This window comes from Stigmatopora nigra, chromosome 13 (assembly GCF_051989575.1).
Source record: "Stigmatopora nigra isolate UIUO_SnigA chromosome 13, RoL_Snig_1.1, whole genome shotgun sequence".
Taxonomy (NCBI): domain Eukaryota; kingdom Metazoa; phylum Chordata; class Actinopteri; order Syngnathiformes; family Syngnathidae; genus Stigmatopora; species Stigmatopora nigra.
Window position 1 is genome coordinate 860,001 of NC_135520.1, and position 16,026 is coordinate 876,026.

General features: G+C 38.6%; 4 protein-coding genes across 5 annotated transcripts in view; 2 read left to right on the top strand and 2 right to left on the bottom strand.

The window, feature by feature from the left end:
- The window catches only part of rrh (retinal pigment epithelium-derived rhodopsin homolog), a 7,893-nt gene extending 976 nt beyond the window's left edge, over positions 1-6,917 (bottom strand). Inside the window, exons 1-9 of one of the 2 annotated variants that reach the window (XM_077732021.1) lie at positions 6,788-6,917; positions 6,639-6,678; positions 3,550-3,677; positions 2,881-3,071; positions 2,603-2,702; positions 2,368-2,521; positions 1,360-1,528; positions 936-1,114; positions 748-863 (exon numbers count right to left, since the gene is read on the bottom strand). In XM_077732021.1, coding sequence (XP_077588147.1) covers positions 758-863; positions 936-1,114; positions 1,360-1,528; positions 2,368-2,521; positions 2,603-2,702; positions 2,881-3,071; positions 3,550-3,661 — 1,011 coding nt within the window. In that variant the 5' untranslated portion in view covers positions 3,662-3,677; positions 6,639-6,678; positions 6,788-6,917 and the 3' untranslated portion in view covers positions 748-757. Of the gene's footprint in view, positions 1-747; positions 864-935; positions 1,115-1,359; positions 1,529-2,367; positions 2,522-2,602; positions 2,703-2,880; positions 3,072-3,549; positions 3,761-6,638; positions 6,679-6,787 lie in introns of those variants that run through there. The other variant, XM_077732020.1, reaches the window with a different exon arrangement.
- Positions 4,171-5,107, top strand: LOC144206421 (cytochrome c oxidase subunit 8A, mitochondrial-like). Its single transcript, XM_077731409.1, has 2 exons — positions 4,171-4,375; positions 4,867-5,107. The coding sequence occupies exons 1-2, from the start codon at positions 4,259-4,261 to the stop codon at positions 4,960-4,962; spliced, it is 213 nt and encodes a 70-aa protein (XP_077587535.1). The 5' UTR covers positions 4,171-4,258; the 3' UTR covers positions 4,963-5,107.
- LOC144206840 (glucosamine-6-phosphate deaminase 2) lies at positions 5,366-7,972 on the top strand. The gene is made up of 7 exons (XM_077732026.1): positions 5,366-5,422; positions 6,253-6,386; positions 6,480-6,581; positions 6,813-6,995; positions 7,073-7,257; positions 7,340-7,514; positions 7,776-7,972. The coding sequence occupies exons 2-7, from the start codon at positions 6,263-6,265 to the stop codon at positions 7,832-7,834; spliced, it is 828 nt and encodes a 275-aa protein (XP_077588152.1). The 5' UTR covers positions 5,366-5,422; positions 6,253-6,262; the 3' UTR covers positions 7,835-7,972.
- A 1,985-nt stretch (positions 7,973-9,957) lies between these two features.
- Positions 9,958-15,742, bottom strand: gabrg1 (gamma-aminobutyric acid type A receptor subunit gamma1). Its single transcript, XM_077731716.1, has 9 exons — positions 15,564-15,742; positions 14,872-15,032; positions 14,714-14,781; positions 14,297-14,517; positions 13,741-13,823; positions 12,161-12,298; positions 11,890-12,042; positions 11,387-11,589; positions 9,958-10,544 (listed from the first exon to the last, which is right to left on the bottom strand). Exons 1-9 carry the CDS (start codon positions 15,599-15,601, stop codon positions 10,263-10,265), a joined length of 1,347 nt encoding a protein of 448 aa, XP_077587842.1. The 5' UTR covers positions 15,602-15,742; the 3' UTR covers positions 9,958-10,262.
- Positions 15,743-16,026: the final 284 nt, after the last annotated feature.

Here is a 16,026-nt window from a genome sequence, read left to right on the forward strand (position 1 = left end):
TGCTGAAATGTATGACTAAGTGTTTCATAAAAATTAAAAAGTTTTTCTTTTTTTTTTCCTTCTTGTTCCATTTTCCAGACTGCTTGCCTCAGTGATCAGCCAAAGGGCGACAGCGGGAATCGAACCCAGGTCTCCCAGATGGGAGTCCAGTGATCTAACCTCTGCGCCAACCAAGTGGCTACACTTTTCTTTGTAATCATCTGAGTTTCTTGAGTACAAGTCCACAGAAACAATTAAGGGAAAATATGTCGCAGCCGGGAATCGAACCCAGGTCTCCCACACGAAAGTTGGTGAGTTAACCTCTACGCCACAGTAGCCACACTTTGAGAAGAGCCTTACTAGACTATGTTGTCTTTTTAGGAAGAAAAAGCTTTACTATACTATGTCATTTTGATTGTATTTTTTAAAAAAGCCTTACTATACTATGTCATTTTTATTTTATTTTTAAAAAAGCTTTACTATACTATGTCATTTTAATTGTATTTTTAAAAAAAGCCTTACTATACTATGTCATTTTTATTTTATTTTTAAAAAAGCTTTACTATACTATGTCATTTTATTTGTATTTTTAAAAAAAGCCTTACTATACTATGTCATTTTGATTTTATTTTTAAAAAAGCTTTACTATACTATGTTGTTTTTTTACGGGGAAAAAAGCCTGACTATACTATGTTGTTTTTTAAAAGAAAAAATGCCTTACTATAGTTTTGTTTTACATGTTAAATTGTATGCAAAAACACAAATTACCTTATTGTTGTCAGTGAGCCAGCGCTTGCTGAGATGTGTCCAGAGGAAGCTGCGCGTTGATGGTCACGCGTTGGCGGCTTTGACAGCGGATCATTCCGATGATGGCTCTTCGGAATCTGCAAAAAAAATGTCAAATTCTGTTAGTTTGTGGTTGATTAGAATGAAAAAAAATGCTAAGAGAAACCCACTTTTTGTTGGCGATGACATAAATGCATGGGTTGTAAAAAGTGGAGGATTTGGCAAAAAGTGGGGCGATGATGGCCATGGGCGCCGGGATGGTGGCGGGGTCCCCAAAAGACGCCCACAGACACACGGTGGAGTACGGAGACCAGGCCACCAGGAACATCACGATCATCACGATGGACATCTGCAAAAACGGGACACAGAGTTATTAGATGGGGACATTTTTGTTTCCAATTAAAGTCTTGGAATTTAGAAGAATGATCAAGAAAAATATCTTCTGTAATGGTTTTTAATGGCAAAGCCTTACTATACATGGTTATTTTTTGAAGATCTATACATAAAAAAATGGTTGTTGTCATTTTTTTTAACCAAAAAATACCATATAAATCCTTATTATATGTAAGTATTTAAAAAGTGCTTTTTTCCTACCTTGGTCACATCCATCTGATCCGACCAATCGACGTTAACGTTGTCCAAGCAGTTGTTAGCCTTGTAGCGGTTGACCGTAGCCGACACGTGGTAGTAGCAATAAAACATGATGGCCAACGGCGCCGCAAAGTTGACGCAAATCACCGCCATTGTGTACGAAATGAAGGATCTGGAAAAAGAAGAAGAACACAAAAGATAAGTGTCTCAATCCAAAATAAACAACAATCAATATGGAGGCAGTGGGTGGAGATCTTTCTAAATTGACCCACCCCCACGGGTGTCCAGGTTAACGCCCGCTCGGACAGAATTTAAAAAAAAATATTCTTGCAATAAAGCTAAGTGACTGTTTGAAGAATTACTAAATAAATCTTTTGTCTAGGAAATAAAGAATATTGTTTTGAGAACTGACCTGTATGTATTTTCCGTGTTTATTTATAAAAAATAAATAAATTCTCCAGGAGAGAAAAAAAGAACATGTTGGTAGTTGTGTGTACCAAGTTGAAAAGGAACAAATGGCAGTATACAAGACAATCAAAAGCACCCGTGTCAAACTTAAAAAGGGGGCGGGGCCACCACGGCTGAACTCATCAGGCAATCACAGGGAGAGTTCAGGGCCCAAAAAAAAAAAATCAAATAGAACCATTCATTCCTTCATTTTCTAAACTGCGTAATCCCCCCCCCCCCCCAAGGGACCACAGGGGGCGCTGAAGCCTATCCCAGCTAACTTTGGGACACCCTAATTCAGTGGACAGCCAATCACAGGGCAAAAGGGGATAAACAAACAACTACATTTGTAGCCAGGGAATAAAATTTAGCATCCAATTCACTTAGCTAGCATGTTTTGAGGATGTGGGAGGTAACCCACACATGGGGATTGAACCCACGAGCACAGAACTGCAAGGCGGAAGCCCTAGCCACTTACCCACTGGGTCACCATGACAAAATTTTGATTTTCAGAACCACTAGGATAACGGAAGGGTGCCGGAGCCGAACAATTTGAGTACTCACGCGTCATTGTTCCGCCAGTCAATGGTGCAGGTGGCGCCAGTGGGGTCCGGAGCGTAGCCGGCCCAGCCCACCACTGGCATGCCGGACCAGAACAAAGCGTTGAGCCAGGCGGCAAGGATCAAGAGGTTGTATGAACGCACTGTCATTTTACGACCTGCCCAAAAAGTAATTTCAATGTGAGTATGTATTTTGTTTTTTTTAGGGTGAAAATGAAAGAGAGCATTTGATTGGATACCCAGGTCTGGTCTGCAAATGGTGAGGTATCGGTCAATGGCCACCACGGTCAACAGGCCGATGCTCGCCATGCCGAAGAAGATGTTGAGAGCGGCGTAGACCTGAAAAATAGGATGAAAATGTTCATTTTGAATAGTTTAGTTTCTGTTTTTTTGCTATCTTTATGTGTTATAATTAATGAACAAACTCATTTCCATTCGCAGCAGGAGGATGATTGGTCATCTCGCGTCGTGTATGGAACAAAAAAAAAAAGAGAAAAAAGCGGACTTCACTACTTACCTGGCAACCACCATAGCCGAATTTCCAGCTTCCATGGATGTCAGAGGCCGCCGACATTGGGTAACCGATGCCGGCCACTCCGATATCCGTCAAAGCCAAGTTGATGATAATAAAGTTGGTCGCCGTGCGCAGTTCTTTAAACTTCACGAACATTAAAAGAACAATAATGTTGCTCAACAGACTGACAATCCCTGCAAAAAAAGAGTAAAAAGTCAACATTAACTCGAAAGAAATGACAACTGGCATCCCAAATATGGTTGTAGTACCACCAGTCGACCACGGTATGTCACTATTTAATCTCCATAGTTAGCTAATTGACTGTCCAAAATGTTTAGCCTTTAAATGTCCCTTAGTGGAAAAAAGATTACAAAAGTTCAAATAATATTTGTTAGAAATGTGTAATGTATTCATAAAGTACACCTGATTTTATCAGGGAAATTGTATTTATAGATTTATATACTTTTATTAGGTCATGCAGTTAAAAGAACTAACTGGGAGATGAGTTGTGATTAATCTGTATGTTAATGAAGTCAAAAGTAGTAGTTAAAGTAATGAAATGTTAATTAATACGTGAGTAAACTCGGAGATTTAAAAAAAAATCTGAAAAATCATACTAATAGCCATAGAAAAACAGTATTAGTTATGTAAAAGATGTTTTTTTTTGTTTACCCGCAGTTATTAGATATGCAGCTACGATGTTATGCTCCAGTTGGGAAAAAGAACTTTTTCCTCCATAAGGAATTTCGTCATCTGAAATGTTGAGTCCGGTCAACGTCGCCATGATGGGAAAAGACACCCTAGAAAAAAATACAATAAAAACAGTTTTAGTAATAATAATAATAAAAATGGTAATGAGGTCCTCAAAAAAAGTTGCGCTTTTGCTATTTTTTGTTTTCTTTTTTTGCATTGGGAGGGGAGGTCTTTTCAAATACAAGAGGATTATGGCATACCATTGCTCCTTTGTTGCTAGGTAACAAAAAAAGCCATTTGAGACGATTAGCACTCACATGGAATTTTCTTACATATGAGGCCCTGGCTACTAATCTTTTTTCAATTAATTAGATTTTAAATCTTAAAACAAAAACATTCTTGTTGTTTACAAAGATAATTATTTGATTGTGAGGAATGTAAAAAAACCCAAGCTAAATAAGAACAACAAATGTAGTATTACAAAAAATAATCAAGGACATATGAATACTACTAAGTACTATATTCGTATCAAGACTATGTATCACGCAATTACCTTCCAGGCCAGCAGGCGGCACTGAACAATTTCTTTAACACCAACAAGTAACACTCACAGAGTGCCGGAAAGCATAACTATCAGCCCAATAGCACACGACAGGACGTGTCCGTCATTAAACGAAGAAAATCAACTATGTCCGGGCTTCTGCAAACCATCGCTCGCCGTGCCGTTCCCGTCCTGCGGGGACACACTGTTTGTCAGCGGGCAAATGTATACACGAAACCCGCTAAGGAAAAGATTGGTACCTTGGTAAGCTAACTGCTAGCATATAGCCATAAGCTAGCTGCCCTTGACTAACGAGGTCACAATTGTTATTGTATTTGATTCACTAGCTTTAAACCGCTATTTATTTCCTGGCGTAGTTTAGGGTTGCTGTGTTGAATTCATAGTTTTTAATTTTGTTTTTTTAAAGGAATTTAGCCAAGGGATGACAAAAATAGTACCATGGTGGATGGAAATTGGGATAATAATTGAAGTTATATATCAAGGAGGCAATTAAAATGATTGACCATAATTGTTTTGCCAAATAAATGAACGCTAGAATTTAGCTCAAAATGAATAAAATCTGCGTACTATTTTAGTGCTCCTTATAAAGAGATTTATCAATTAAACTTAATTATCTCTACAGTGCATTATTTTTATATATTATTTTTCACCAATCACTGCGGAATTTAAATGTTTTTTTTTAAGTGATAACTATGTTGCTCATATTTGACATTTATATTGTTTTTGGGATTTAGGAAACTGTCATTGGATTGACGTTTTTCTCCCTGGCTATCTTGGGACCATCTGGATGGATTCTGGCCCACTTGGAGGACTACAAGAAGAAACAGTGAATGGAAATTTGGGTCGCCGGACCGTGCCAGTCTACCATCTTCAGGCACAATTTATGGACTAAAATGATTCCTGAACAATAACCATGATACATATTAGTTCTGTGCATATTTTATTGTATGTACGACATTAAATGTGAATCAAGTATTTTGTTTGGGTGAATCCTTTTTCTCGGGTATATGATAAAATACTCATGTACACTGCATAGGCGATATATTAGGCTCATTATTTTTAAGTATAAAATATATCGGACATAATTAACATGGAATTTCTGCATATTTGAACATTCTGATCAGCTTTATGTTTCATATTAGATTAGACGAGTGTTGCCTTCAATGGTAGCCAATGAGTCTTCATTTTTTGGGGGGTACATTTTGTCCTAAAGTAGCCTTGATCACATGACAATGTTAGAATCACATGACTTGTACGAGAGGAGAGAAGCGCATCGCTGATAGAAATCCGGTAAAGACACTTCATTAGATTAATGATCAAGATATTAATAATAAATGCGTTTTGTAAAACTTAACAATATATGTCTCTACACTAGAAAGCTAGCTCTTTTTTTCTTGCCTGGCGTTTTGTTGCTAACCCAAACAACGCCATAAATGCTAACGTGGCGTTCAAAGCCGCTTTTAATTGTCAGAAATTGCACTACCATAACGAGTTAGTCTTATCCACTCAAACGTTAGTTTGCTAATTCCGGTTGGAAATGTTATCTGGGCATAGAAAGTACGCATGTTAGCAACTTTAAAGCTACATTCTTATTGTCGATCATATTTGTTTGATGACAGTCTATTTTTACGATCAAAAAATGTTAATTTATAGTATAATAGAGTGTTAATCAGCCAGTAAACGCGACAAAAGCGGGTTAGAATAACAGTACATCTTTTAAACAGACGGTACGTAAAAGCAGCAAACATTTTTACAATGCAAAACTCTGCTGCCCGGTGGCCGTAAAATGCAACTGCAGGCTTTAAATAGACGGAATACGCACTTCTACAAGTAAATAAATAAATGTTAAGAGGTCAATTAATCATAACATACATTTAAAAAAATCTAATATATAAATTAAATAATCATTGTATTTTTAAAGTTTAAATTGAACATTCTATTTCATAAAGAGCATTAAATAAAAATGAAATTGTTTAAATGAATACTGAAATATTTAGATAATAGTATTATATTCAATTAATGCCACTTTTATTTTAATTTAACTGCGTATTTATTTTAACTCGGCACTCCATCGCTACTAATGGATTTTATTTTAGTTTTTTCAATATTGTTTTTAATAGAGTGAACACAATGAGGCTAGTGATTCTGGACGATTACGACCTGGCCAGCGAGTGGGCCGCCAAATATATCCGCAACCGAATAATCCAGTTTAAACCCTCTGCGGACAATTTCTTCACCTTGGGTTTACCCACGGGTGAGTGAAGAAAGCAAATCGCTAACTTGATTAATTTATATGTGGAATACGAGTTAAAAATGTCCCTATTTGACGGCTATTTATTTCTGGCAGGTAGCACACCATATGGCTGTTATCAAAAATTAATTGAATATCACAGAAATGGAGATCTATCATTCAAATTTGTCAAGACGTTCAACATGGATGAATATGTGGGTAAGTTGCAATCTACCTAAAAAAATATATATATATTAATTTATAATGAAGACTTACCTTATAGTTATCTTGTACTTTTATGGTCAGTGAGTAATGCCTGTATGAAAAGTGAAAATACCAACAAATTCATTAGCTTTTATTCAAAAAAAATATCACAATGGTGTCATTATTTTTGAAGTAAAGCAAATACTCAGACTAAAAATCACCTGATCACGTTATTTTGCGTTGCAGGGCTTCCTCGCGCTCACCCGGAGAGTTACCACTCGTACATGTGGAACAACTTTTTCAAGCACATCGACATCGACCCGGCCAACGCGTCCATCTTGGACGGGAACGCCGAGGACCTGGAAGCAGAGTGCCGGGCTTACGAGAAGAAAATAGCAGAAGCCGGAGGAATCCACTTATTTGTTGGCGGTCGCTCATTCAATCTTATTATTATCATATTTATTATTTAGATTTTAAAGAATAACCCATGTTCGCCATTTTGGCAGGCATCGGACCGGACGGCCACATCGCTTTTAACGAACCCGGCTCCAGCTTGGTCTCCAGGACGAGGGTGAAGACCCTCGCCAAGGATACCATCGTAGCCAATGCCCGCTTTTTCGGCAACGACCTTTCCAAAGTGCCCACCATGGCCTTGACTGTCGGAGTAGGAACCGTCATGGACGCCAAGGAGGTCAGTCGCTCGCGGGGTATTTATACCAATGGTTCAGAACAGGGGTAGGGAACCTACAGAATTTATTTTTGTATTTTTGTAGGTGATGATCGTGATTACCGGTGCGCACAAAGCTTTTGCGCTGTACAAAGCCATAGAAGATGGCGTCAATCACATATGGACCGTTTCGGCGTTCCAGCAACATCCGCACACCATCTTTGTATGCGACGAAGACGCTACACTGGAGCTACGAGTCAAAACGGTCAAATACTTTAAAGGTACGGATGCCACCATCAAGTTTAAGTGCCACATGTCCAATTCCTTTTGGCCAGGAATGGTCACAAATATCTGAAAATATTTCCATTACTGTACATTTGAGGCCAAAATTGGGCTTTTTGTGTTTACACTGACTAGTTTTAGGTTGCAGCACTACTTGATGTTCAGAGTGGAAAGGAATTGGACGTCAAGTACAGTCAATGGATACCGATGAGTTGAAATTTCGGTGGATTTTTAGCATTTTTTTTTGGTTATTATTGCAGGTTTGATGCACGTCCACAATAGACTGGTGGATCCTGTTCTCAGCGTTAAGGACAAATAAAGATGGCCGACCAATTGGTGATCAAATCAGTATTATTTGTTAAAAAAATATATATAATCATGAAAAAAATATTTGTATTGTTAATAAACCTGTTACTGTTTTGCAATTGTTTGAAAATAAACTTTTTTTTAAATGGTGTTTTGTATTTTTTGGGTTACAATACAATATCCAATCTCTACTCAGTGGAAAAAAAATGACTTCCCTTTCAAAGTCACAAAGTCAAAACTCGTCAGCCTTTGGGTCCATTTACTCAATGTGATGGTTATTAAATAATGAGGCCAGTGTATGCTAGCGCGCATCAATAAGTTATGCAGCAGCTGCCTATGATAGCGGGCGGCTAAGTGGTTATTATTAATAAGCTATTGTGCAGTAGCCATAAAATGAAGTTATGAAACGATCCACAGCGAGCAAAAAATACCTTTGGGTGTTTTTACTTATAAAAATGGGCGCCCTATAGGAAATAAAGTAAAAAAAATGGAGTACTTACAAATCTTTAAATATGTCCTAGTTCTTGGAGAAGTCTCCGCCCACAATGACGTCGTCATGGAATTTTCCTTCCTTGAAAAAAACTATAATAAAGCTCAAATTATAGCAAATTCAACAAATATATGTGAAAAGTTGATAGTGTAGTGACAAGAATACAAACATGAAATGGGGTCAACGTTAGTGAATGGCCACTAGAGGGCAGTGTTTAACATGCGGAATTAATTAATAGCACAGAAAGAGTTTTTAAAGTGGATCTTGAAACATATGTAATAAACAAGGTACCCTATACCAATTGTTTTTGTTCTTTTGTCTCCAACATGATTTAATATTATGAAATTGTTCTGATAATATTGACACTTTAACCTCGCAATAATAAAATTTTAATCCTGTCAAAAGTGGCAAATGCAGAGAGTGGAAAAAATGACATGTATATTTTTCTATAGCTAAAAAAACATGAATGGAATCTCACAGTGCACTTTACCATAAATGCATTTTCGTGTCATACATTGTTCATAAGGCTTTTTCTTATAAAAGAAAAGATGGCAGCACTTTTTCCATGAATACATCAAATATCTGTTAAATATTGAGCCGGGCACTATATTGAGCGCTTTATTATTTATTAATTGGCATAAAACCTACCTGTATAAAGGCCTTGGGTATATTTTAGTGGTCTTTTTTGTGTTATGACAGAGAAAAAAAACTCACTTGACCTTATTTTTTTCAGGCACTACTTTATTTTGGCACAGTGTTTTGGGTAATCAATCACAATACAATTAGACAGACAATTTAAAAATGATAACGTCTCATTGGTTGGCGTGTTTTTTTCTGTTTAATATGGCTTCGGTCATATGCAAAACGTCTGGCGCATTATGGAACGTCAAATACGACAGTGTCGAAAATTATTGGGCACGCTGCCTTGGGGCGTCCAATCAAAATGGATATTTGTCTTGAAATTCTTTGACAATCTTCAAATGGATTGGACGTCAATTGCCGTCAATGGCAGCCATTGACTGAATAATTGGAGTTTTCCCGTAAAATATACATATAATATACATATATGGATTTAATTTAAAATGGATAGATTGATAAATAGAGCGAGCTGAGCGGTGTGGGCATATGTACATTAAAAATGATCATATATTATAATAAATACATTGATTTAAAAAAACAAAAAGACCCTGTGTTAGGACAAACACGGAGACCAACAATATTTATCTTTGCATAGGTTATTGCAGTTTTCAATACATTCTTGCTTGTGTAGAAGCAGAACTGAAAATAATGAACAATGCATATTCATTTCAGATTTGAATTTTTCAAGTTGACTGAAAAGCTGAAAATCATGCGCCATGCGTATTGATTAAAATGACATCATCCGCTGCATTTATGTTTGTCTTTTACGATATTTACTGTCCAATCGCTGGTCGCCACACACAAGATGGCCGCCAGCTGATAAAAACGTTGTTTTTTTCTATTTATTTTTTATAATTTATTTTTTAAAATTTAATTAATGGGAATTTTTAAACAAAATGTGTTATTATTATTTTAAACAAGCTGCCATTGACAGCAATAATAATAATAATAATAATTATTATTATTATAATAATGGTTATTGCTGTCAATGGCAGCTTGTTTAAAAAAATAATAATGAAAAAAAAATCCCATTAATTAATTTATCCAATAAATTGTCGGTCTAATGGCGTCTATTGACGGAAAATTCGTACAAAAAGACCTTTAGTCACATAGGACGGCCATCTTGGTAGGGGCAACATTCGCATCAAAGCCAATGCCTCGACATCAAAATTAAATAGATTTTAGTATATATGTATTTTTTGTAAATAAATCGGTATTGGCAGATAACCCATGAAATCGGTATGGTTAGGTTTCCTCGCAAAATGATTGGACGGACAAAAAAAACCCGGAGCGGCGTTCCCGTTTTTTTTTTTTAAAGATAAAGATAACCGATCCAATAAACCACGTTAAAAAGGCCGAAAGCGGTAGGAAAGAATATTCTGGCGTAGGAATCGATCTTACTCACTCTCACGTGCATCCGGTTTTCTCGCCAAGCGCCCGAGCGACAGTCGTCGAAGCAGCAAAAGAAGCTCATGCAGTCTTTGCCGTCCAGACAATCGTAGGCGTATTCGTCTTCGTCGTCGTGGTAATGCATGATGTTGTTCATTTGCAGGAGGGAGGGGCCAGAGGTCAGATTGGTCATACTTGTGGGTTTCTGCCCGGAAAAAAAAATATATATCATTTAGTACATGTTCGCAGGACCTTTCTTAAATGTTATTTCACCCATTTCATTCTACACAGCTGTGTAATAATGACAATAGAGGCTTTTCATTTAATATAAAGCATAACATCCTATAAGACTTACAAACTATTCCACAAAATGTTGGTTTTCATGAAGAGGAAAGTTTTCCTCAATACTAAGTGTCCTGCAAGTGCAATCAGTGAATCGGCATCAGGTGCTTCTTGCAGCCCAACCCCCGTTACTTCAAGTTTGTCAGCTCGGACGGTGCCTGCCGGATTTCTCAAACTAAAAGCTCCCCCCTTCCTCACCCACAGTGGCCCAACCCCCGTTGCTTCAAGTTTGTCAGCTATGTCTTTGCTGCATTACTTGGAAAAACACAAAGTAGCCAGTTCAAAACTTTCTGACCTATTTCAAACATTGGCCATCAAAGTGAAAACTTTTGACCATTTTGACTCATTTAAGAGCACATTTCTTGTATAATATTTCACCCAATTTTATTATACTCAGCTGTGTAGGATGACAATATTGGCTTTACATTTGATTTAATTTGATGTAAAGGTGTCGCATCCCATAAGAGTAGGTTTTAATTTCAAACTATTCCACAAAATGTAGCTTTTCATATAGAGGAAAGTTTTCCTCAATACTAAGTGTCCTGCAAGTGCAATCAGTGGATCGGCATCAGGTGCTTCTCTTGCCCAACCCCCGTCGCTTCAAGTTAGTCAGTCAGCTCAGTCGGTCAATGCTTGATGGCAAAATACTAAAACCCAACCCACCCACCCAAACCATCCCCCCCCCCCTCATAGAGTATGACATACTTGTGTGTTATTCTTGGCTTTGGACTTTTTGGTCTGCCTGTTGCTGGTGAAGTAATGCAGCGTGCCGTACTCCATGAGAGCCGCAAAGGTGAAGATGAAGCAGACGGAGACAAACAAGTCCATGGCCGTTACGTACGAGACTTTAGGCAAGGACTTTCTGGAAATGGTGCTGAGGGTCGTCATTGTCAACACGGTGGTTATACCTGAGGAAAAAATAGCCGAAAATTAATTGTAAAGATACTTTTGGTGACAACATCGCTACATATTTCCTGCTAATGACAGGCCTTCTACTTTAAATGGATAGAAGATCTACTATTGACATACCCATTTTGTGTAAAACGGCCTTTTTACTGCCCTAGAAAAATAGCTTCAGGGTGGCCATTTTGGAACAGGGCCAAAATCAAGGATATTTTCGTAATTCTGTCGGGGTCACTACTTTGTTAAGAGTGATCTGAAATATTATTTTCTTGAGGGATTTCAAGAAAAAAAAGATGACATAGAACCTAAAGAGGTGCGAGCTGGAACGGCATCCTTATTAATCCAGAAAGAAACCCAGGAGAGGACCACAATCATGCTACATGGGATGTAGGTCTGAATGGTGAAATAACCCATCCTCCGACTCAGGTCGAAAAAGATGGTCATGATGACGTATTCGCCTGAAAAACAAAGAACAGAGAGCCCCACAGAGATTTTTTTAGTATATAATAATCTATAAAAAACTGAATATTCTGGGATTTTAATCCAGTTCTTTTAATCCATTTATAAAGTTCCTACCTGACTGGGTGTGGGCCACATCCGAGGTATTCCTCATCCCTACAAATGCAAACTGGTAGAGTCTCCAGTAACGCTGGTCAGCCACTTCCACGGCCCGTCGCTGCCAACGGTAGGAGATCTCGTTTCGGGGGTAACCGTCTAAGAACAGATGGAAGACACGTAGATATGAAGAAATAAATAGTATTAACCGTGGTGCTAAAGTAGCGGTCCCCAGACTTTTCCTAAAAATCGCTTCCTATTTTCGTAATTTGGGAAGGGCGACAATTTAAGACAAAAATGTTGAAAATGTTAATATTATTTTTTCTGACGGTACTAGTGGTTGGGGACCGCTGCTTTAAAAGTTCAAGCACAGCATTTTATATGAAAATAACAAGCTGGGACTCTTAAAATTCTTTCAAACGAGCATACTGACTTAAAATCATCATTTAAAATTAAATTTGATCACACAGTAAAGTCATTTTTCAACCTTTTTTGTCGTGTTGCACCTAAAAATCCACAAAAAATCTGATTAAATTGAGTAATATGACCTTTGACCTCTTGGGCCTAGTTTTTCTCCAAGCTAAATTAGCTAAAAAAATAACACAAATTCAGATAACATTGAGTAAAATGACCTTTGACCTCGTAGGCCTGGTTTTTCTCATTTTTCTGTTTTTCTGATAACGAATGTATGCTCGTTTGTTGAATTTAACTGCAATGGCCCAAACAAACACCTCCACGGAATGGTCTTTTTTTGTTGTTGTCGTTTGCGTTTCTCATTGGCGTGTGGACGAGGACATGAGACTGAAGAAGCACAAGAGACGAGTGAAGGGTGACGCAGACGGACGGCATGAATCATCACACTGCAGAGGGTGTATAATTCATCGAGTCTGTCAGAGCAAATGCTACCAATGACATCTTCTCTCCTCTAGTAGAGCAAATAATAGATTGGAAGAAGCTCTGTCTGACAAGGCAGCTTGAAGCGGATGGATCTTTTTTGCCAAAGACAACAAATGGGCTAAGCCTGTATGCTAGCCCACTGAGACGTCGTTGTCCCCAGTAGGGTTGGGTACCCAAACCCAAGCTATCGGAGGAAACCCGGCAGAAAAAAAACGAATATTTTGGTGTCCCAGTTTTTGTTTTTATCCCCCAAAACAATCCTGATGTCAAGGAAGCCCAAATTTTTTATCATTAGCACATTTTCTTTATAAATACCATAAAGGAATAATCCTCTAACAAGTCTGCATGCTAACGTTAGCTAGCTAACGAGCGAATTCTCATACACTAACAGTTAGTTTAAATGCTAATCATTAGCTAGTTCGATAATTAGCTAGCTAATGCATTAATTCTCAAATGCGAAATACATTAGTTCTTAATGCTAATCATTAGCTAGTTCGAGAATTAGCATTATCTAGCTAACGCATTAATTCTCAATTTTAAATGTATTTTTATTTATTTTTAAGAACAAACTAAGTAGCGAGGGCTAAAGCTAATAAAAGGTAAACGATACCCAACCCTAGTCTTCAGGCAAAGTGAAGAATTTGAAGTCGAGATGACGTGTTTAGAATGGCAGGAAGAGGAGGAGACAAGGTTTGAGCACCTACAGCTTGAAAACTCCAGCGGACAGGAGTGCTCGTCCATTGGAAAGTTATGCAGCTTAAGGTAACACTCGGCGTTAATTGTCAACCTGACAAAAACAGAATTGCATCGTCACACCAACAAACAACAATAGCACGCTGGTACACATGCGTACAGTTAAGCCACACGGACAACAAATAAAATTGTTGGTTTTAGGCTGAACGGGATTCAGACAACATTAAAAATGGCGCTGGATACACAAGTGTCAGAAGTGGAAGTGGAATAGCACTTTGGGGTTTTTTTGTGTAGTCAATCGTGTTTTTGGGAAGAAAAATCAGAATTATTTTGAGTTGGTATGCCTTTAAATCGCTATATCAATTTCATGTACCGTATTTTCTGCACTATAAGGTGCAACTATAAAAAACAGTTTTTATGTTGACTAATTTATTGATTACCTACTTTTTCTTATTTATCTGTTCATTTGTTTGTTGTTATTTCTGCACTTCCCTACTTATTGTTAACCATGTAATAATTTCTGACTTATTTATTGATGATGATTGGTCGTAGTGGGGTTTGTCTTACCTGAGCGTGTACATGACTCTACCATTGCTCCACAGTCTGAGCAGGCGATTAGGCGTGGTGATCCAGTGGGCGTCGGATTTGCGGGAGTTGCGGAAGAAGGTGTCGGGGATCCAGATTTTGCCTACCATGTTGCTGTTCAGCATCAGCAGCTTCATCGAGCTGTTGAATTTCAGCCTGCCGTCGTACCACGTCTGGGCAAAAAAGATGTCGATGGTGTATTCCTGCAAAAAAATTGCATATACTAGTCATTTTAATTTAATCCTAAAAAAAAAAGAAAGTCGGCACTCATGATTGACTTTCCCGGGCCGCACAAAATGATCCGGCGGGCCAGATTTGGCCCCCGGGCCGCCACTTTGACACCCATGGGCTATAGTATATATATTTACATAGTCATATAAGCAAAATAAAGTTTCTCACCATGTTGATAGGGTCGACCGGTCCAATGCTGTTGACGTAAACTGCCGTTTCAATCACGGTGGGCCTCACTGAGAAAATCAAAAATTCATAATAAATACCATAAAATAGTGAAAATTTGATGTTTATGGGTTTAAAATAAAATAACGGAATTGACTTACCACCAATGTCCGGCCGCAGTTTGTTGTCGTAGCCTTGCAGGAGTTTATTAAGAATCATGGTGACGTCACTTTCGTAGACCCTGGGAGATAAGACCCAAGTCTTATTGATGGGAACGTCTTCGTAATCCTCGTCTCCTTGTTTGGCGGGCTGAAGGGCGCCGCTGAAAATGGCAAATAAGATCAGAAAAAAGACCAAGACGATGCTTTCATTTCAAACTATTCCACAAAATGTTGCTTTTCATAAACAGCAAAACTTTCCAGTCAGCAAGTCAATGCTTGATGGCACATAATTAAAAAGCCACTAGAGGCAGCGTCAACGCCACAGCGTCGACGCCACGCTCCTATTGGTGCGTTGGAACCTCCCCTCTCTCCCCAGCGGTTTCCAAATTTAACTTCAGAGCCGTATTTAGCCATCAAAAGAGCCACATGCTGCTCCCGAGCCATAGATACCCTACCCCTTGGGATCGCCAGTAGTATTTCGCATTGTCATTATGCGGTACTGTAGCCCTGCAATATCTCTCCAGATGTTACCTAGGCAACAGCATCAGCATCCCAACCACATCCTAAAAGCATCTCATCCAAAAAAAGCTAATCATAAACATCTCATTCCAAAATCCAAACAAATCCCCCAGAGTGTCATCTAGTTACCGCTCCGACACCCCCCCTCTGCACCCCCGCGCGCATCCGCTTACCAGAATCCCAGCATGGCGAAGAGCACGCACGACCTCATGGCTTCGTCCCACGCGGGTCGTCCGGGCCGGGCGCTTTCCGGGGGAGTCGTATACGACGTCTGGAAGGAGGTCTCTCGGAAATGGGAAAATATTGAGGTTAATTGTTAGGTCGCTAGCATGAGAAAGGTGCGACGGTGGTCCGTGTTAGAGGGGGGAGGGGAGGAGGAGGAAGAGGAGGATGGGGATGGGGAAGGGGGAGGGACTACTTACTGGATGGAGAGAGCTTCATTTCTTGGGCTTGTCAAGGTTGGGTTGTCATTTCAGATATTAGCATCAAGTCGTCATGGCCTAATATATGAACCTTGGTCAAAGTGTTTGTTATTATAAATGAAGTAGTGCAGTAATCCCTCAATTAGCGTGGTTCATGTAGACCAGACATGGCTATGATGAACAGAAAACAGCAAAGTAGGGTCACCCCTATTTA

Bases quoted from the DNA above. Each gene is read 5' to 3' on its own strand.
- gabrg1 (XM_077731716.1), bottom strand. From the start codon at position 15,601: ATGAGGTCGTGCGTGCTCTTCGCCATGCTGGGATTCTG. The intron at 14,782-14,871 runs GTAAGTCAATTC...TGATTTTCTCAG, and splicing joins ACTGCGGCCGGACATTGGTG to TGAGGCCCACCGTGATTGAA. The intron at 12,299-13,740 runs GTAGGTGCTCAA...ATCTGTTCTTAG, and splicing joins TCCGCTGGAGTTTTCAAGCT to ACGGTTACCCCCGAAACGAG.
- LOC144206840 (XM_077732026.1), top strand. From the start codon at position 6,263: ATGAGGCTAGTGATTCTGGACGATTACGACCTGGCCAGCGAGTGGGCC. The intron at 6,996-7,072 runs GTCGCTCATTCA...CCATTTTGGCAG, and splicing joins AATCCACTTATTTGTTGGCG to GCATCGGACCGGACGGCCAC. The intron at 7,258-7,339 runs GTCAGTCGCTCG...GTATTTTTGTAG, and splicing joins CCGTCATGGACGCCAAGGAG to GTGATGATCGTGATTACCGG.
- LOC144206421 (XM_077731409.1), top strand. From the start codon at position 4,259: ATGTCCGGGCTTCTGCAAACCATCGCTCGCCGTGCCGTTCCCGTCCTG. The intron at 4,376-4,866 runs GTAAGCTAACTG...TTTGGGATTTAG, and splicing joins AGGAAAAGATTGGTACCTTG to GAAACTGTCATTGGATTGAC.